The sequence below is a fragment of the Ranitomeya variabilis genome, chromosome 1, assembly GCF_051348905.1.
Source record: "Ranitomeya variabilis isolate aRanVar5 chromosome 1, aRanVar5.hap1, whole genome shotgun sequence".
Lineage (NCBI taxonomy): Eukaryota > Metazoa > Chordata > Amphibia > Anura > Dendrobatidae > Ranitomeya > Ranitomeya variabilis.
In genome coordinates, this window is record NC_135232.1 from 750,044,465 (window position 1) to 750,067,511 (window position 23,047).

Here is a 23,047-nt window from a genome sequence, read left to right on the forward strand (position 1 = left end):
ATTTTACAAACCTCTCAATGAATTCATCTAGGGGTGAAGTGATTATATTGACACCACAGGTGTGTCACAGAATTTTATACCATTGGGCAGTGAAGAAAAAAATAATTTACATTTTTACCACCAAAATTGTGTTAGCCCCAAATTTTACATTTTCATTCTGGAAAAACGGTAAAATGGCACCAAAATTTGTCCTACAAATTCTGCGGAATGTAGAAATACCCCATATGTGGCTGTACAGTACTGCTTAGCCATATGGAAAGACTCGGGAGGGACAGAATGCTATTTGCCTCCTGGAGCGCAGATTTTCCTAGAATAGTTTGCGAACTTCATATACAAAACCCCTAAATGCTAGAAAAGCAGAATCCCCCCTCAAATGACCCCATTTTGGAAATTACACCCCTTTGGGTATTTATCTACAGATGTAGTGACCATTTTGACTCCATGGGTGTCTTCCAGAAACAAGCAGCAGTGGATGTTGCTGAGTGAAAATTGCAAACTGCCATTGTAGTGGCCAGTACATTATGCCCAGCTCATGCTTCTGGAGACACACACCTGTAAATTAGGTGGGCTCCCATCACTATAGATGAGAGAATTTGTTCTTCTCCCAGAGAGGGAGACCTGGATATCTGGATCGCTCCTGCTGATCAACTGTCCGGCGCATGTGTCGCGGCTGTTTCACTGTCACAACACATGCATGGAGAGCCTGTTTGTTGGGCATGCAGCTGCAGCGCTGGACAGCTGATCAGCAGGAGCAAACTAGGTATCCGGAATCCCTCTGCAGCTTATTTGGTAAGCGCTAAAGCTTGCCGAATAAGGAGGGAGCCGATCACTACAGGAATGCCAAAAATGTGGGCACTAAGTGTGGTTTAGGCACACAGACTCAGAAGGGAGGGTGGGCATTTGGATTTGAGAGCAGAGAATTTGCTGAGTTTCTTTTGGGGGGCGAGGAGCCATTTAGCTTTTCCAGAGCCTTTGTGCTATCAGTAACGTGGAAGCCCCTATATTTCCGGTAACAGATGACAGACCTGAGTGAGGGCTTGCTTTTTTGTGGATTGAGTCGCAGCTTTTATTGGGAACATTTTACATAACATTTAGGATGACATTTATCCTACCCTCTCCGCTGAGCACGCCAGTTTTTTCCATGATTTAACACTTTATTTTAACACAGAGAGCTCTCAAACTTTGCACACACAAGTTACTAACATTATTAGTGAGGAATCTGTAAAAATATAACGGATATGAAATGGTTTACTGTATGTATACCATGCCTCATATCTTGTCGGGTTTGGTAAGGAGTTAGCACAAGCCGGCAATTGAATTACCGGCTTTTATGCTATCTAGCTCTGTATTAAATATAAATATATATATGTGTCTCACTGATTATATATATATATATATATATATATATATATATATATATATATATATATATATACTGTATATATATTTTCACAAATAATTGAGCCCATGGAGCTATTATATGTCGATTTTGCAAGCCGGCAAGAAACTCTCGCCGAACGGATGCCATACGGATGATACACGGATACTTTTTGGAGAAAAAAAAAAAAATCGCATCCTCGCATTGAATACGGATCACTGTTCAGGAACTTTTCTGCGTATCTCGGCCGTAAAAAACGGACCGTATTTTTATACGTTAGGTCTGACCGGCCTTAGGCCGGCCTCACACTGGGCGTAAGACAATACGCCACGTATTATACGTCCGTACTACGGCCGTAATACGAAGAAATGTTCCCAAAATATTGATCCGTAGTCAGGGTGTGTCAGCGTATTTTGCGCATGGCATCCTCCGTATGTAATCCGTATGGCATCCGTACTGCGAGATTTTCGCGCAGGCTTGCAAAACCGACATCTAATGGATTTATGTGCTCAAATGTTCGGGAAAACATATATACAGTATATATATATATATATATATATATGTCATTGAGACACATATATATATATTCTGTATTTAGATTTCATTCAGCGCGATATGTGTTAAAAGCCGGTAATTCAATTGCCGGCTTCTCATTTCTCCTGCACAAACCCGACAGGATATGAGACATGGTTTACATACAGTAAACCATCTCATATCCCCTTTTTTTTTACATATTCCACACTACTAATGTTAGTAGTGTGTATGTGCAAAATTTCAGCGCTGTAGCTGCTGAAATAAAGGGTTAAATGGCGGAAAAAATTGGCGTGGGCTCCCGCGCAATTTTCTCCGCCAGAATGGTAAAGCCAGTGACCGAGGGCAGATATTAATAGCCAGGAGAGGGTCCATGGTTATTGGCCCCCCCGTGGCTACAAACATCTGCCCCCAGCCACCCCAGAAAAGGCACATCTGGAAGATGCGCCTATTCTGGCACTTGGCCACTCTCTTCCCACTCCCTGTAGCGGTGGGATATGGGGTAATGAAGGGTTAATGCCACCTTGCTATTGTAAGGTGACATTAAGCCAGATTAATAATGGAGAGGCGTCAATTATGTCACCTATCCATTATTAATCCAATAGTACGAAAGGGTTAAAAAACACACACACACATGATTTAAAAGTATTTTAATGAAATAAACACAGCGGTTGTTGTAATAATTTATTGTTCTCTCAATCCATCAGGAACACCCTCGCTTGGAAAAATAATAAACGCACAAGATACATACCTTCTGGTGAACCGTCTCGTCCCACGAAGTAATCCATCTGAAGGGGTTAACTAATATTACAGGCAGGAGCCCTGCTAAATGCAGCTGTGCTCCGTGCTTGTAATTCCCCAGCGAATGAATGAAATGTAGGGTCATTGACCTACATTTCCTTCAGTCGCGGTGATGCGCCCCCTGGTGGATGTCCTCATATGACCTGGAGCGTGGGAAAAAGTTCCCAGGCTGCAGTTCATGAGAACATCCACCAGAGGGCGCCTCACCGCGACTGAAGGAAATGTAGGTCAATGACCCTACATTTCATTCATTCGCTGGGGAATTACAAGCACGGAGCACAGCTGCATTTAGCTAGTTTTTGCATCACCACATTTTAAGAGCTATAATTTTTCCATATTTCGGCTGACAGAGTCATGTAACAGCTTGTTTTTTGAGGGATATTTTTATTGGTACCATTTTCGCGCAAATTACATTTTTTGATCGCTTTCTATTTTGATTTTTGGGAAACAGAATGAACAAAAACCAGCAGTTCAGGAATTGCTTTTTTTGGGCTTTTCTTTATACCGTTATGCGTGTGGTAAAACCAATAAGGCAGCTTTATTCTTTGGGTCAGTATGATTACAGTGATACCCAATTTATATTTTTTTTTATGTTTTGGCACTTTTACACAATAAAAACTATTTTATAGAAAAAATAAAAAAATTTTTGCATCGCTTTATTCTGAGAGCTATAGCTTTTTATTTTTCTGCTGATGGAGCTGTATGATGGCTTGCTTTTTGCGGGACAAGATGACATTTTCAGCTGTATCATTTTTATTTACATTCGTCTTTTTGATCGCGTTTTATTGCACTTTTTGCACTCGGCAGTATGATGATAAAGCATTGCTTTTTGCCTCGTTTTTTATTTATTTTTTTACGGTGTTCACTGAAGGGCGTAACTAGTGGGACAGTTTTATAGAGCGGGTCGTTACAGATGCGGAGATACCAAATATGTTTATTTTATTGCAGATTTTTATTTACATAAATAAACGTATTTATTGGAAAAAAATATTTTTTTTTCTTTGGGGATTTAAAAAAAATGTTTTATATATATATATATATATATATATATATAAATATAGTAAAAAATGGAACAGCACACTGGTATAACTTATCTCTGGGTGCAGAGCCTCCAGGCAACCTGTCCACTGGTCGTCCACATTTTGAAATATAACTACTTTCTGTTTGGTGACGCGTTTTACGCTCAAAAACAAGGCACAGCTATGGGGGCCAATATGGCCCCTTCATATGCTAACCTCATTATGGAGTCCTTGGAGGAGGACCTTGTCTATGTGTCCCACCACTTCCGACATGCATTGGTGTGGTGGAGATACATAGACGATGTCTTCCTCCTTTGGACAGGTACAGAAGATGAGTTGGATGAATTCCATATGTTCCTTAATACAATAGACCAAACGATCAAATTTACTTTGGCAAAATCTAGAACTGAAATTCAATTTTTGGATGTGTTGGTTGGACAAAATAATGGCCAGCTTAACACTACTCTATTTGTAAAAAATACGGACAAAAACAATTTACTCTTATATGACAGCCAGCATCCAAGATCAATAAAGAAATCTATCCCTTTGAGCCAACTGCTTAGGGTTAGACGCATAGTAAAAGAGGAAGATAAAGTTGATTCAACAATAGACCTATTGATCAAAAAATTTTTGGATAGGGGATACCCCAAGAGGTTATTGGAACGGACAAAAAATATTGTCATGAAAAAGGACAGATTGCAACTTATTGACAAAAATCCAAATGTGAAAAAAATATCTAAAAGGGTTCCTTTTGTCTCTACATATACAGAGGAAAGTGACAAAATAGCTAGTATCATCAAAAAACATTGGACAATGTTGGGAAAATGTCTCCCTAATGTCCATGAGTTTAAGATGCCTCCGTTACATTCATATAGGAGAAGTAAAAATATCAAGGACATGCTCATTAGGTCAGATATTGGCCCCATGAGGAGAAGAACTCAAATGTCCTTGACAGGATCTGGTAGAAATGGATGCTTCCCCTGCCTAAACTGTATAAATTGTAACCAAATGATAAAAGGACCCACATTTAAACATCCAGTGACAGATAAAACGTACAAAATTAAACACTTTTTGACCTGTAGCTCAGAGTATGTCATCTATGTCCTCACATGTCCTTGTAACTTGTGGTACGTTGGAGAAACAACCTGTGAATTTAAGGTTAGAATGAACCAACACAGATATACCATACGGAAAAAGAGAACTGATCTCCCGGTCCCCAAGCATTTTACTGAACATAAACACACAGAAAAAGACCTACGGTTTAAAATTATTGATACTGTCCCTTTACAGAGAAGAGGGGGAGATAGAGAATCAATCCTCAAAAAGAAAGAACTTATGTGGATATACGAGCTCAATACCCTAAAACCTGGGGGTCTTAATGTAGATTTTAAGATGCATACGATTATTTGATTGTAATGTATGGTTATATGGTCCCATGTTATTGCTATTTTGTTGTTGTTTTTAAGTTAAGAAGAGGCACTAATGCACTTTTCTTATTTTATCCTTTATATAGATAAGAAGTCGACCAGGCCGAATTACCGCTGTGAAGGACAAAGTGAACATGGAGGACATGCATTATATAAAAATGTTATTACTTGTTGTAAATTTATTATATAATTTGATTAATTTGACATATAAGTATCTTGTTGAACTGAGGCCAATTTAATAAAGTGAGCTAAAATGAGGCTATAGTACCTGTTATGTATCTGATGAGAGAATTTTGTTAATACGCTGGGGCATGTCACCACTTTATGGCGATCCGGATTGTGGGCAGCCTGACGGTGGTTTGACTTGCCCACGACCGAATGCTATCTGATCTGTGAGGTACGGCCTGTTAAGGCTATACTCGCAGTGTCAGGGTGGTGATTATAATGTCCCATATGCGTTTATTACATATATTTATAGGAACTAGTGTCCATGTAGGACCTAGATGGTTTTGGAAATAGATATGGTGCTTATGCTTAATAGCAGTGTTAAAGGGTATGCGTAATTTAAATAAGTGGTGGCATTAGATATAGTTATGCCCACTTACGTACTCAAAAGCACATTGATACGCCCCCTTTTTGTACATTTGGAGCTCTAGTAATTATATCTACAAGAAAATGGCGAAATTTAGCGCTACTGCGCATGCGCCAAGCTTATCCAATTGGCTTGCAGTTCAACTTAGTGGTATGACACAGCGGACATGCGCATTAGATATTTGTGAACGCCGACAGAAGTAATGGCGTCCTCCATCAGTAACAGACTCCTGCAGCGGTAAGAACGGCGTGGCCGTCAGTATTAACACTTATAAATGCACAAATGCACAGATGCACTTTATTTAATATATCTGAATATAATTAAGCACAAATGGCGGTAATTAAGGATGTTTGAGTACTATATAAATGCACTAAGGAACCTGTATCCACTGCTTGAGAAAAGCTCAATAGAGCTGAAACGTCGCACTGACATGTGGATTTGAATAAATCCTATATCTACTTGGAAAAATGGAGTGCTGCCTTCTTTTTTGATATATATATATATATATATATATATATATATATATGAATTATTTTTTTTTTTACATTGTCCCATCCTGGGACATCAAGACATGTAAGGTGTCAGATCGCCAATCTGATACTCTGCATCTCACAGGCATGGAAGGAGGAATATAAGCTCCTCTCAGCAGGCGCTCACAAGTCACCTTTCCTGCAGTACCTTGAAGGACCCCGCGTCCATCTTGCGGCCGGGGGTCTCCATGGAGACCATCAGGACAAGGCGATCACATCGTGTTATCCTGATGGAAGTGCGCAGATGGAAGTGCGCAGAGAACTAATTCCCTGCGCAATACTCATCTATGCTGCTGTCACTACTGACAGCGGTATCAGATGGGTTAAATGGGTGTTGCTGCGAGGTGTCAGATCTCACTCAGCGTGAGGCCACGCGATCGTGTACATCATCTCCCCTTTGAGAAAGCAATCACGCGAAACGCGCGTCAGGGGTCATGGGAAGGCCACCGCATTGTCCTGACTTACTATGGGTGAGCACTGTTTTTGACAAAATATGCGTTGAACGGACTTGATGGTGCTGTGCTTATGGCTATACCTGTGAGACTACTGCATGATAAGGAATACCTGTGCACCCGGTCTCTTTTTTCTGACTACTTAGAATCATATATTCAAGTGCTCTCCCAGGTTATATAGTGGACAAGTGACCTTTCCTTTGTGTACCTGCTTTGTTTCCTCCTCTTTTTCTATTTTTATGTTATATGTAATTTGGATATATGTTTAATAAAGATTAACTTTTTAGTTACTTTCCTGGTGTTGTTGATACTCTCTCTCTCTCTAGTGTAAAATATGCTTTTTGGAGTATTTCACCTGGCGATATGCTGTCTGGGTATACTGGGGGAGTTTTCATGGTAATATACTCTTGGCCTTTGATTACATGATGTGCTTAATGATTATTGCTTGTGCTTATGTACTGCTGTTTGCAGGAACACAGCTCCTGCAGAGCAGTACATGTACGGTGCATGTCCAGAAGGGGTTAAAGGGAACCTGTCACCAGAAAAAATGCAATTAACCTGCAGATATGGGGTTAATAGTGTTATAATGTTGTTCGGCACCTTCACGTAGCCCAACCCTGCGGGGAGAAAATTAACTTTATTCTCCCCAGCAGCTTTCTCGTTTCAGTCATGTGGTCGGCGCCAGTGCTGATTCAGTCAGCGCTCTGAGAATACAGAGCTGTAACCGCACCTTCGGCCCTGACTGACAACTGCACTAATGCTGAGCCAGTGTCAGTCAGGGCCCGGCTGCGAGATTACAGCTGCTACTCTCTATATAGAGTGGTGACTGAATCGGAGCCGACGCTGCCTCCATGACTGAAACCGCACTCCTGGCCCTGACAGTTGAGCCCCAATGCAGAGCCAGTGTCAGTCAGTGACAGGGGCGTGGTTTCAGTCACGGGGAGGTACCAACATAGGTTCAGTCACCGCTTTAAGTATGCAGAGTCTGAGTCTGCTGTAACCGCTTCCAGCCCTCACTGACACTCTTTCTGCATTGGGGCTCAGTTGTTAGTCAGAGCCGAGGGTGCAGTTAAAGCCGCCGCTCTGTATACTCTGCGGTGACTGAACCAGTGCTGGGGCCCCCCCGTGCCTAAAATGTGAACGCTGCTGGGGAGAATAAAGTTAATTTTCTCCCCACAGCGTTAGGCTACGTGCAGGTGGTGACCAGCATTATAGCGCTATTAACCTGCAGATTAACCCCAGATCTGCAGGTTAATAGCGTTTTTCTGGTGACAGGTTCCCTTGAATTACCTTTGTGATGAACCCGTACCTCACCACACCGCCTGACGTCACTATTAAGTTGGAGGGACCATGCGGTATGGTCTTTCGCACTTGCACCAACGTGATGTTCCGCACCCCTTGGGGACATGTAAGGTCAGCTTGGCACAGTTTTACACAGACACCCCTTGTCCACAGAGGCCCAGGGAGTGAGAGAAGGTGGCCCACGCAGCCGCTGATGTGGCACCACACTCGCTCACAACTCTGACAGGCTGAGAGACCCCTTTTACTAGCAACAGTGAAACAGAGCGCTGCCAGCCTGGTAGGACTGCCACCAGTTCCTTATTAGACATAAGCCCGGTCCATTAACAGGATTATATGGAGCCAGAAGCCAGCCCCGGTAGCATATGAAGGTAAAAACCGAGAACACGCACGTATAGATTCGTGGACCGAGATAAAACAGCAGCCCAAGGTTAAATTATATATTTAATCACCTTAAGGGTACACAAGACAATACACTATATACACAATAGTTATATACAATGGTCAGATGTGCAAATACAGGAGGTAGTACAAAAGTATAAGTAGAGGATACAAATGTCAGTTACCGGCTTGCTGTTTGGCCATTGGATGCTGGCAACCACATGGGAGGTGTGGAAACCAGTTATTTCTGTTTTCTTCCAACACACTGCACGGCGTGACCTCCCTTGGCAGAGAACGAAGACCCACATTGTCGCATGTGTAGTTAACCCCTTGGTCAGTTACTCCCTTCGCCTTCCCCGTCCTCCAGGATGGTCCTAGTCTCCCTCCCACTTGCTCTGGCAGCGGAAACTCCAAAACCTATGATAGTTCATAACTTCTCTATGGAAGGTCGGAGGCATGAATTTAGCTTGGTCACCTACTGAGAATGGTTTCCTGTCTCAGCTTCACACTTTGTAGGAGGAATATTATCTTGAACCAGATATGATAGTTGATTGGCAAGAAATTATAGCCTCCATATTTTTCACAACCTTCAATAGGCCTTAGTTACAAATTAAAAAACTTTTCAAGCCAATTGAGGCGTCTTTCTCAGTGTGATCCCAGCAAGGAAACTAACAGCTTGAAAAAAATTGTGGCTACAGTATATGGAAGACTCTCTTATTACAGTTGAAATGCTGTAAAAAGCTGAGTAATTTATGCACCCAGTGCTTTTTTTCAGAAACTGAAGATAAAATATTTGTTTTGCAATACTTATTTTTCCCTGTTATAATAAGAGTGTTTATATCTAATTTTGCCCTTAGGAATTGACATGTCCAAGCCAAGTGCAAGGAATGGAAGAAAGAAAATCACTTACCAGGTTTTTGCTATCTAATCTGAGAGCAGCATGATGTACAGGCAGAGACACTGATTGTTGTGATGCATCAATTATTGGGCTGGTTCCTGTAGTTTTCATACAATCACTGTTTTATCAGCAGGAGATTATCACTAGAGGACTAAAGGTAATCTCCTATTGCAACCATAGTAGTCTCCCATATTTATGTGCTCTGTATAACCTTGCTCCACCACTGATTGGCAGCTTTCTGCCTAAGCAAGTTGTTCACAAAAAGCGGTCAATCATGTGTGTCGGCTGGGTGATACAGAGCTCAGCTTTCAGTGAACTGGTTGATCTGCAGAAGATAAAACAGTGGTCTTATAAAAACTACAGTAAAAAGCACAATAAGTGATATAGCCTTGGTATCCGGGTGTCTGTCTCTACATCATGCTGCTTTCAGACAGGGTAGCAAAAACCTGATGGTGGATTCACTTTAAGAGGCCATTTGCATGAAGCAACTGAAAGTATTTACTTATGAGTGAGATTTTCAACATTGAATATGAACACAAAAATAGAAGAGTCAAGTAACAAATTACTAAAAAAAATACTATAGGGACATAGAGAGTCACCACTAGCACTGAGACAGTCTCATTGTGTTTGTTCTTCGATTACAGCACAGCATGGGATGTATCCTTAATTCCTTATAATTATATTAACAAAAGTAATCACCTTGATTTGTAGTTTGTCCTTTTCCTCCTTGAAGATGCTGAGTGTGGCTCTTGACCTACTGAGCTCCTTGTCTGCAAGCCCCAGTTTGACCCTTAATGCTGCATTATTCTCCCGGAATTGTGTAATTTCAGACTGTAAAACCTTATCATCAACAGAACTCTGTAAGAAAAGAGTGGGTTATTAGTGCCAATAGCCTTTATATATCGATTTCACTGCTGATTGAACTACTGCTTAAATTCACGTGCAAGGCCTCATTCAGACTTGCATACTAAGATTCAAAGTTGAACAAAAGCTAAGGCCACTTTTAGGCAATCATAATACGTGTGCTTTCTATCACCATTTATGGCTGCTGTCACACTAGCAGTATTTGGTCAGTATTTTACATCAGTATTTGTAAGCCAAAACCAGGAGTGGAACAATCAGAGGAAAAGTATAATAGAAACACGACACCACTTCTGTATTTATCACCCACTCCTGGTTTTGGTTTACAAATACTGATGTAAAATACTGACCAAATACTGCTAGTGTGACTGCAGCCTTATTATGAACACAACAACTGAATCTCCTAGATAGATAGTGAGATATATATTGCTTTTGTGAACTTAGCCTACCATATACACTTGAAGGGTTGCGCCTATACACCATTTCTTTAACTGTTTAATACCTACCCTTTCCTATACAGACGTATACTTTTTTTACAATGGGTCCCTATGGTGGAAGGATGCTTTGGCATCCATCCTGACTGTAGCCACTGTTGGGCGCATATCAACTGAGCATATGCACATGACATTGGCCACAAATGTTATGTGTATCTAGCCTAGCTCATGAACCACAATTCTGGCTATTGTATCTGTAATATGAGCACAAAATAGAATAAAAATTAAAGCCATATGAAAGCTGTCTAAAGATTATGTCAATATTGTGACAGTATGTTGATCATACTAGGATTAAATGTGATTTACTCCTAGACTTGGATTAAAATCATAAGTATTTTCATTCAATTTGAAGGTACTAAAACAGGTACTTAAATGGGTTGTTTCTCTTTGCTGTGTCACCTCACCTCCAGTTCCATTGCAGGCTACTTGCTTAATCAGGGAGTGCTGCAGAAGTTCTTGACTGAGTGCAGCTCCTGAGTTAGGCTATGTGCACACGCTGCGGATTTAGCTGCGGATCTGCAGCGTTTCCGCAGCTGCGGATCCGCAGCAGTTTCCTATGCATTTACAGTACAATGTAAACCTATGGGAAACGCAATACGCAGTGCAAATGATGCGGAAAAAAACGTGCGGAAAAAAACGTGTGGAAATGCAGCGGTTTACATTCCGCAGCATGTCAATTCTTTGTGCGGAATCCGCAGCGGTTTTACACCTGCTCCATAATAGAAAACCGCAGGTGTAAAACCGCAGTGGAATCCGCACAAAAACAGCGGTAAATCCGCAATAAAGCATTGCTTTTGACCTGCGGATTTATCAAATCCGCTGTGGAAAAATCCGCAGTGGACTTTTCTACGTGTGCACATACCCTTACTGTGTGTTCAGGAGCTGTTCTATAGAACTCAATAGAGCAGATGACCGGTGACTTGGCAAGGTCCTAACATGCATGAGATAGAATGTGTGCTTCAACGATCTCAGCCATCCTCAATGGATATTAGATGTGAGATACTGTGTAGGCAAGATAACTTACCGCTCCTGCTTCACAGTGGTGGCTATACCTCTTGATATTGTATAGCCACACATTGTTTTTAAAAAGTTATGTAGAACATGGATTGCATATGAAAAGAGAAAAGGTAGACCTGACAAAATGGGAGTCACCACCATGTGAATATAAAATATCAGATAACAACCTTTATTCAACACTTATGCAAAAGACAGAACATTTAAAAACATTTAAAAAGGGATCACACATATCCCTGAACCAAATAGCCTATAATAAGGCCAAAGCACCGCACCCCCTAATGAAGGGTTAAATTCACATGCCCAATATAGTGAACAAAGAAAGACCCTGTACACTAGCTCAATTGCTACAAATCAACAGTCCCCCGGTCCAAATAGTGGCAAGCGGTGTTTGTCTAATAACAAATATACCAGCGCCCCATGATGGCATAAAACCTGAAAGACAATAATAATTAGCACAATCCTTAGATATTTAGCATGTGTAGAAATGTTATGACCATGCAGGGATAAAATACCCACCTAAGCAAAAGAGACCGGTGACCCAGAGTGCAGGAGCAAGAAATAACCCGTAAATGCCAGTCATAAGCACAATAGCATAATAGCATACAAGGGCATGTGTACCCTAACACAGGTGAGTGCGGGCGACAGACACCCAACGCGTGTCGCCACACAGCGGTGGCTTCGTCAGGGGTAGTTTACCCCTGACGAAGCCACCGCTGTGTGGCGACACGCGTTGGGTGTCTGTCGCCCGCACTCACCTGTGTTAGGGTACACATGCCCTTGTATGCTATTATGCTATTGTGCTTATGACTGGCATTTACGGGTTATTTCTTGCTCCTGCACTCTGGGTCACCGGTCTCTTTTGCTTAGGTGGGTATTTTATCCCTGCATGGTCATAACATTTCTACACATGCTAAATATCTAAGGATTGTGCTAATTATTATTGTCTTTCAGGTTTTATGCCATCATGGGGCGCTGGTATATTTGTTATTAGACAAACACCGCTTGCCACTATTTGGACCGGGGGACTGTTGATTTGTAGCAATTGAGCTAGTGTACAGGGTCTTTCTTTGTTCACTATATTGGGCATGTGAATTTAACCCTTCATTAGGGGGTGCGGTGCTTTGGCCTTATTATAGGCTATTTGGTTCAGGGATATGTGTGATCCCTTTTTAAATGTTTTTAAATGTTCTGTCTTTTGCATAAGTGTTGAATAAAGGTTGTTATCTGATATTTTATATTCACATGGTGGTGACTCCCATTTTGTCAGGTCTACCTTTTCTCTTTTCATATGTGTTTCAGTTGTTTAGACCTGGGTTGAGTCCCACCGATCGTGGTGCCCCCATTGCTTTGTTTGGTAGAACATGGATTGCACACTAAAGACTTTTCCATGACTTTAGCAGCTGAATAAAAAAGAATACTTAAAGAGAACCAGTCAGCACATTTTAGTTTGGAAGTAGTGGTATGGCTGTGCAGGTGCTTGTCCTCCAATAAAAATGATACTCTTTTATTGTAGAGACCTGATGTGCCAGTCAAGAGGAATATATAGTGGAAGCCATATACAAATCAGACTGAAAGTGCACTGGTGATGTATCAATCCAACTGATATGCTTCTTCCATATCCAATGACACCCCCCCAGTGCATTCCCAGCCTGATTTCCATATCCTTCTACACTAGAGTACTCATTACTGAAACATTCATACTCCACAAAAACAGGTATAATTGTTAGTGGAGAACAAGAGCCCACACAGCTATACCACCACTTCCATATGTAAAAATCTGCTGACCACTTCAGTGTTCCAGAATAAACAATTATAAATTATACTTAAAACCGCATGGATTTAATAACCATACAGTGGCATGTAAAAGTTTGGGCAAAATTACTGCTACTGTGAACAGTTAAGAAATTTTAAGATGAAATGACCTCTGAAATTTGAAAGACCTAAAGATTAGTGATGAGCGGTTTTCCCGAGCACGCTCGGGTGACCGCTGAGTATTTATGACTGCTCAGGGAGATTTAGTTTTCATCTCAGCAGCTGAATGATTTACAGCTAGTAGCCAAGCTGAGTACATGTGGGGGTTGCCTGGTTGCTAGGGAATCCCCATGGGTAATCAAGCAGGCTAGTAGCTGTTTTGTGTGACATATCTCTCTGATGTAAGGGCATAAAAATTCAAAGTTTGAAAATTGCAAAATTTTCAAAATTTTCGCCATATTTCAGTTTTTTTAATAAATAAATGCAAGTAATATCGAAGAAATTTTACCACTAACATGTAGTACAATATGTCACGAAAAAAACAATCTCAGAATCAGCGGGATCTGTTAAAGCGTTCCTAAGTTATAACCTCAAAGTGACAGTGGTCAGAATTGTAAAAATTGGCTCGGTCATTAAATACCAAATTGGCTCTGTCACTAAGGGGTTAAAATAACCAATAAATTTCGTTCAACTTCACAATTGTGTTCCACTCGTTGTTGATTCTTCACCAAAAATTTACATTTAGTATATTTATGTTTGAAGCATGATATGTGGGAAAAAGTTGAAAAGTTCCAGGGGGCCGAATACTTTTGCAATGCAATGTATGTATATATATGTATATATCTATCTATATATATATATATATCTATCTATATATATATACAGTATATAAGCAGGATGCGGGATGCAGTAACGGACTGGAGGCAGAGCAAGGGTTAATGTGGGATTTATTTTAACAGTGGATATTCCAGGCAGGGAGAAAAGGGGATTAAACTGATTAGAGCAGTAAATGTTAACGTGGAATAAAACAGATGCCGGCAATTTAAAGGGGAAGTTCAGTAATGTTACACTTATCAGTCCAACGACGTCAGAATCTGGAATCCTGAATTCAAGCGGTGGCACCAAGGTTTTGGCACATAAGGCGTCCGGCAGTGTCCTGAGGAAGATGGCGTTCTGGTTCCTGGTGGCGGCGGTGAATCCCTGTCGTCCTGATGGGGGTCCTGGCGGCGGCGGTGTATCCTCGCTGTCCTGACAGGGGTCTTGGGTCCACAAGGCAGAGTAGCGGTACCGTCACAGTCTCTAACACTGCCAGAGTATGATGTTACTTGGCAGATGCAAGCTGGTGTGTCAGGAAACAGTTCACAGCAGGTCACCTGGCGTTCTTGTCTCAGCACGCGCATCTAAGTCCTGAAAGGGGATTTTGTCACTAACGATCTCCGGTGTCAGCGTATACTTGCTGGTCTCTGTCTGCAGTCCCTTTAGGCTTGGACCTGCTCCATCCCGTTGCACACTAGTCGGAGCCCTGACCATGTCCTCCTGCGTGCTGCACGTTCCCACCAAGTCTGCCATGCTTCCCACACTCTGCAGCTTCTTTCATATAGCCGCGCCCCCTAACACTGAGTGCAAAGGTCCGTCCGAGGTTTTAAGCTTTCCCCTGTGCAACTTGGGTGACAGTTTCAACAGTTTCGAATCCACAACGGAAAAGGTATGCCTGGTCCGTTTCTTCTCCTTACATTCCCCTCTCTTTGTGCTCGCCATTCCACGAGAGTTCCTGTAGGATGCATTGACATTCTCCTACTCCTTGGATGATTTGTTGCCAAACAAATTGGTCTTGCTCATATCGGTTAGGAGCTTTTCCTGCAGTCGAACGTTCAGAACGTCATAAACTAGTAGTAGCCGTTGAATCAAGTTGGGTAGTTGAGTCCGGTTCACTGATGGGGTCAAGGACGCGCCTGGAACTGGTAAAAAAACAGCCATTTCAGGAATTTCAGAAGCCTCAGGTATCTGCCCTTCTTCTGGGCCTACTTGTGACGGTTCAAGACATACTTCCTCTTCACAATCATAAGTGACTGAAGGAAGATCCTCAGGAGTACTGGGTTTCTTTTCTTCTTCTTGTGCAGGGTCTCTTGACACGCATGGACGTAGCATATTTCAGTGCACGAGACGAGTGGGGGCATTTTCTTCTGCTTCAGGTTGACCTTCATAGACGGGTCCTTCAGAGTTGACTCATCGCTTCACACGATACAATGTTTTTTTCCCCATCAGTACTCTAGTTTATTTCTAGGATGTTTGTCTCATACTAATACCAGATCTCTGGCCTGTAGAACTGTCCATCGCAGAGGAGCTACCTCCGGATGTTCCAGCTCTTCAAACCTGGTCCACACCAGATGATGTAATGTCTGCAGACAATGGCGATGTTCCCATACCCAGGTGGACACCCCCATCCGTGGGTAGTCCTCTTCTGGGTCCAGTTCCAGCTCTGTAGTCTCTGCTCTCGGTCTTCCAAAGAGCAGGGTGTAGGGAGTGTACCCCGTGGTGCGATGTACTTGGTTGTTATAGACCCACACCAACTCTGCTATGAATTCTGGCCATCGCACTTTGCGGTGTTCCTCTAGGGTTCTAACATCTGAATGAGAGTCCGATTGAACCGCTCGCATGCTCCATTGCCTTGAGGATGGTAGGGCATCATCCGAGACTTCCCGATTTGGTATAAGCGATGGAGTTCCTCCATTACTCGTCCCAGAAAACAGGCACCATGATCTGAGTGGATACATTCGTACACTTGGATGAAGTTCTTGCAGATGGCAAGTGCTGCGGAGTCCGCTGTTTGGTTCCGAGTCGGGGTCACAACGGCAAATTTGGTGAAAAGATCTGTCATTACCAAGCAATGTTCATACCGCTGAAGGACGTGGCATATTGCCAAATAGTTGATCATCAACACTTCTAAAGGTGCCGAGGTTACAATCGTTTGTGCAGGGGCTCTCTGTTCTGGAGGTTTAGCCAACTCACAGCTGCTACAGAGCTGGCACACTTCTTCTACTACTGACTTCAGCAAGCGGTGGTAAACCAGCTTCTGTAGACACTGAAAGGTCTTTTCCTGGCCAAAGTGAGCTCCTCTCTCATGTGCCTCCATAGCCACTTTATGTAACAGCGTCTTGGGAATCACCACTTGCCAAGTGACGGACAGGGCCCGTTGTAATTGGATCTTCCAATATAACAGTCCATTCTCTAATTGCATTCTCTCCCATTGCTGAAGAATTTGTAATGACCCAGGAGACAGGGCCTCCCTCTCACTCAGGCAGGGCAGTTGTTTAAGTGCCACCCACTGTCGTATTTGTGCGAGCTCTCTGTCTTCCTGTTGGATCCATACCCAGTCATCTCGATGCTGCCCTAATAGATTTTCATGGGGAACTGCTTGTACCTGTTCCTGTGTAGCTGCCAACATCCTGGCAGAATCTTGAAACTCGGGAACCTCTTCAGCCTCTAACTCCTCATCTCAGTTGAGACTAGGCTTCTTGTGTGTCACTCTAGAGAGTGCATCTGCATGAGTGTTTTCAGCCCCCCTTCTGTGGGTGATTTTATACTGATATTTGGTCATTAGCGCCACCCAGCGCTGTTCCAAAGCTCCCAACTTTGCATTCTCCAAGTGAGCCAGAGAGTTGTTATCGGTGCGCACTAGGACTTCAGACCCAGACAAGTATTCCGCCAACTTCTCTTTAAGGTTGGACTTCAAAAAGGAAGATTTCAATGGACTCAGAAAGAGGGTAGGAAAGGTCCAGTGGCTGGATTTTCTAAAGGACAGAAATTTCCAAGAAGGATGGGAGTGTCATGATCCAGTCCAAGGTTTGTTTCTGATTATTCCTTCCCTGGGATGGTCATGCGGGGGTTAATTTTATCTGTCTGGCTATTTAAGTCCGCTGTTATCTGCAAGCAGTGTCAATTATAGTTCCCGTCTCTGCCTTGAGCAGCTGACCCCGTTATACCCTGATTTGTTTTCTGCCCGTTTACCTAGGTCCCTTTCCTGTTTTCCATGTGACTTCGCTCGTTGTAAGACTCACTCTCTGTGTTGTGACCTCCGGGTGTTTGACTTGGCTTGCCCCTTGACCTGTTCTTTTGTCTTCCGTCTCTAGCTTTCCTGCTCCCGACTGGCTCTGATTTCTTAGGCTTATTTCTGACCACGTGTATTGCTGTGACCTCTGGTACTTCGTTCCCTCTCTGTTGCTGACCTGGCTTGTCTGACTACTCTTTCACCACCTAGTGGCTCCTGCCTGCTGCTCTGTGGTTTCTCTGTGAGTGTACCTATTTTCATTCACCCATACCCCCTGGTGGAGGTTGTGTGTGCAATCTTGATGACCAGGTGTCCAGTTTGACACAGATGATGCGGGATTTGTAAGTGGAACATAGGGCCCTGGCCACGTCCTATACTCAATTACAGAAATAGTTCACGGAGATGGCTAAGACGGTGCAGGGTAACACCCCCATGTTGTCAGCAGGCCTGGCGATTCTGTACATGTCGCCTTGCACTCTCCTGAACCCTCGGTCAAGCTCCCTGACACCTTTGCTGGTGAAAACAATAAGTTTTGTACGTTCAGGGAGGGTTGCAAATCGTTGTTTTCACTGAGACCTTGATCTTCTGGGGATGAGACTCAGCGGATGGGAATAATTATTTCCTTACTCAAGGAAGATCCTCAATCTTGGGCTTTCTCGTTATCCCCTACTGCCCATAACTGGCTCAGTGATCGTACTCAAAGAGTGGTAATAAATAGTTGCACATCCAATTGGAAGAGTGTTTCAAGTGGGGTACAACAAGGCTCTGTCCTGGCCCCAGTGTTGTTCAACATTTTTATAATTGATCTAGATATGGAAACTGAAGGTAAACTGATCAAATTTGCAGACAATACAAAGCTAGGAGCGATAACTAACACTAGAAAAGATAGAGAAAGGATTCAGAAGGATCTAGATAAGCTTAAACAATTGACAACGACTAATCAAATGGTATTTAACAGGGAGAAATGCAAGATTCTACATCTGGGCAAGAAAAATGAAAATTAAATCTACAGAATGGGAGGAATAGAACTAAGCAACAACATGTGTGAAAAAGAGTTGGGTAAACCAATAGATCACAGACTGCACAGTGTGATGCATCAGCAAAATAGGCAAACCGTTCTAGGATGTATTAAGAGAGGTATATAGCCTAGATCATGTTAAGTAATTATCCCCCTTTACGCCTCCTTGGTCAGGCCTCATCTGGAATACTGTGTCAAGTTCTGGGCACCACATTTTAAAAAAGACATTGAAAAACTGGAGCAAGTTCAGAGAAGAGATACCAGGATGTGAGCGGACTGCAAAGTATGTCCTATGAGGAACGGTTAAAGGATCTGGGAATGTTTAGCTTGCAAAAAAGAAGGCTATGAGGAGACTTAATAGCTATGTACAAATAGCTGAAGGGACGCCGCGGTGTAGAATGATCATGCTTATTCTCATTTGAACATGGAAACATGAAAAGCAATGGAAATGAAACTGAAAGGGAGAAGATACAGATTAGATATTAGAAAACACTTTTTGACAGTGAGGGTGATCAATGAGTGGAACAGGCTGCCACGAGAGGTGGTGCGTTCTCCTTCACAAGGAGTCTTTAAACAGAGGCTGGACAGACATCTGTCTGAGATGGTTTAGTGAATACTGCATTGAGCAGCAGGGGTTTGGACCCCATGACCATTGAGGTCCCTTCCAACTCTAAAATTCTATGATTTCTTAATTCCATTTCAAAATGAGGAAAGGGCAATTTGAAAATGCTTTGCTATCTTCTTATAGCCTTCTTCTGCTTTGTAGGTCTCCACCATTTTCACGTTCAGAATTCTAGGCAGCTGCTTAGAAGAACTCATGGCTGCTGTTTTTGGCACAAGGTTAGAGCAGGCTGGGTTTTTTATAAAACTGGGAAAATTGCATCACCTGGCCCTTCCTAACGACGATAGTGAAAAATCCATAACTCTAACAGGCTAATTAAGTTCTGAAACCTTGATCAATTGTTATCTGACCACACAAATCTCCAAGGATGCTCAAACTTTTGCATTGGCCCATTTTCCTTTTTGTAATTTTTAAAATGTAAAAAAAACTATATATAGGTATATACATATATATATATATATATATATATATATATATAGATATCTATATCTATCTATCTATCTATCTATCTATCTATCTATCTATCTATCTATCTATCTATCTATATATATAGCAGAAACAAAGAAAAAAAGTGAACAGCACTGCCTAAAGCTTATTAATTGAACTGAAGCCGGTATTTATAAGTCATCTTTATCCAAGACAGTCACACCATAAGATTCCGGGTGCAACTCCATAGAAAAACAGATATGTTCCATAGAATAAAAAATGAAAAAACGGAATGCACTCACCAATCTTAAAAAAAACAGCTTTATTCAATCTTCATGGATAAAACGTCATGGCCAGGGGAGGAGGAGTGGAGCTCGGGTGAGCAGGAGGAGACGACGGCCGTTTCGCGCAGTGCTTGCGCTTCAACGGGTCTGCATGAGTGAGGGCCGGGTGGTGGACGGGATATGTCGGCCAACAGACACAAAGTCAATGGAATACTTTTAATAAAAAGTTGGATAGCAAATTAATTCCTATTCAAGCTGATATAAAACAAAGAAAAAAAGATAAATTTATACGGGACAAGACAGATTTTGAAACAGGACATATTTTTTCTTGGAACAAACGGAAAGCAAGACATGAGGACATGACGATGGGTTCAAATACTAACAAGTGGCAGAGAAAAAAACGTTTCTCTAAGATTAAAAATCAAGGACAAAAGAGAGACTACATAACTACAGAGTCGGATTCAAGTCTCAGTGAAGAGGCAGCTACCTCTGCGAGTTTTTGTGAACAGTTACCAGTGGAAACACCCAGTAACATTGAAACATCGCTCCCTTTAGGCGAAAAACCAGGAGGGGCAGAAGGAAGAAACGCAGGGGGTCGTCCACACAAACGGAAACATGTGGCGTGGACACGGCGGTATTAGCGGTTCCCCTCGAGGATGCGGTACTTAATCTTACCACACATAACTTGACTGAAGCACATTTGTCGCTGCTTTCGAAGGGTTTAGGTTATAGTATTCTGCAAGAGTTTGACTTTACAGAATTTAAAATTGACTTATTTAAATATATCAGAAAAATTCATCTACATAAATCATTTATAAATCAATCCCAATCTGACAGGGTCCCGGAAGGGGAAAATCCATGTCAGATTGGTCCATTGGGATTTATGGCTGGTACGGGTGCATTGGCAGATATAAAAAAAGATGCAGAATTATTATTGAGTATATCGGATAGCTCTAATACATATGAGGATATTGATACTGTACAAATGAAGCCCTTTATTGGGGGAGTTTCATCTAATTACATGCCCCCTACCTCACCTGGAAATCTGATTGACTTATTTGAGGCGCAGGTGATCAGTGATGTTGAAGCCCTGATGTATGACAGAGCTCCCCCTAATCTCACATTAGTGGAGATTAAAGCTATGAAAGAAATAAGAGCATGGGATGACACGATAGAAAGACCAGCTGATAAAGGGGGTAAGATCGTTTTGCTCCCCAGGTCAATGTACGTATCTGAATCCTTGAAACAACTGTCAGATGATAGAACATATAAACCACTGTCCGGTGATCCAACGCATAAATATAAAAATGAACTGACGTCCTTTTTGAGAAAACATGTCGAGCGGGGTGTGATTTCCCAGAAAAAAGCTGAAAAGTTACTACCTGATTATCCTATTAAACCTCATTGGTACTATATCCCAAAAGTCCATAAATCTATAGATCATCCCCCAGGGCGACCCATTGTTTCTGGGACGGGTTCACTTACTGAGCCCTTATCCCAGTATATAGATTGGTTACTGTGACCCCAACATCCCTCAAAAGATGGGAGTTGATGCCATCGAACAAATATTGGGTTCCACGGGTAATAGTCAAAATTTTATTGATTTTGTATGTGAGGTTTAAATTTTATTTTAACCCATAATGCTTTCACTTTCTTAGACAGGTGGTACATACAAGAAGTGGGCACAGCAATGGGTACGCCAATAGCTTGTACGTACGCTAATTTATTCTTAGGGCTTTTTGAGGAAAAATATATTTATTCTGATAGTAACATCTATTTGAAACACATTAAATTGTATTTCAGGTATGTCGACGACATAGTCATTGTATGGGATGGCACAAAAGAATAGTTTAACGATTTTGGAGCTTTCCTGAACAAGAATAATGAAATGAATATGTCATTTACGTCAGTTTTTGGGGAACAATCATTGGAATTTCTAGATGTGTTAGTAGAGATTAGAGAGGGGACTGTCTGTACCTCTCTATATAGGAAATCAGTAGCGACCAATTCAATGTTACATTTTGACAGCTATCACCCCAGGCACGTTAAACACGCTTTACCCTACAGCCAGTTTCTCCGAATCAGAAGAGTAAATAATACGGATGAAGGTTTTTTTAGGCAATCAACGGAAATGAAAGATAGATTTAGGCAGAGGGGTTACCCCGAAAATTTGGTTCAGTCAGCCTTAGACAGAGTGGTAGAAAGTGAGGAGGTTGGGTTAATGTGTTATAAGAGGAGAATGAATAAAGGTAAGAGATTTGCATTCTGTTTTCGCTTTAGTGCTATGGACAATCATATACGCTCATCAATTAGAAGGAATTGGCACATTTTGAAGCGTGATAAGAATATAGCGGACATTGTAGCGAGGGGTCCCTTAATAGCCAACAGACGCAGTACGAGATTAAGAGACAGATTGGTCAGGAACCGGATTGTGAAATGTAACAACAATTGGTTGAGTTCTGGCATTCCGAAGGGAAATTTTAAATGTGGACATTGTCCATTTTGTAATCAGCATATCACGGAGCGTTTGTTACATATGGGAGGTATAGATCATCTGGTTACTGATTTTATAACTTGTAAAACTGATCATGTAGTGTACATTATCTTCTGCCCATGTAAGTATTTTTATATAGGGAAAACTATTCGTCCCCTATATGTTAGATTCCGTGAGCATTTTAAGTCTGTGCTTTCTGGTAAAGGTGTTCCTAGATTGATTTCCCATATTAAGGATAAACATGATGGTAATCCCGCAGTGCTAACATTTGAGGGTATTGAAAGAGTTAATTTACCTGTTCGGGGGGGTAATTGGGATAATATTCTCTTGAGGCATGAAGCTAGATGGATCATGCGCACTGGCGCAATGGGTCCTCTAGGTTTCAACGACAGAGTTGACATGTCAATCTTTTTGTAAATTTCCCTGCAATCTTTATCAAGTAGAGAGGTTCTATATCTAAATGTATTCGTAAGTTTTTGGAATGCTATTAATGTTAATGGTTATTTCAACTGTATAGATAAGAAGGTTTCTTATTGTTAGCAATTTCTTTGATTATTTCCGTATATATTCTAAATTATTTATAGTGTGCAATTTTGGTTTTGCTGTTTTTAATAAGTGCTTTTTAATGTTTGTATTTCTCGGCAAGTGGGAGGGTTTGGGTGTGGGGGTGTGTCTGTTGGCCGACATATCCCGTCCACCACCCGGCCCTCACTCATGCAGACC

General features: G+C 41.8%; 1 protein-coding gene across 3 annotated transcripts in view; it reads right to left on the reverse strand.

The window, feature by feature from the left end:
• The window catches only part of LOC143782651 (colorectal mutant cancer protein-like), a 90,741-nt gene that overhangs the window by 52,962 nt on the left and 14,732 nt on the right, over positions 1–23,047 (reverse strand). For all 3 annotated transcript variants that reach the window (XM_077270361.1, XM_077270371.1, XM_077270354.1), the window contains one exon: positions 10,008–10,166. In XM_077270361.1, coding sequence (XP_077126476.1) covers positions 10,008–10,166 — 159 coding nt within the window. The remainder of the gene's footprint in view (positions 1–10,007; positions 10,167–23,047) is intronic.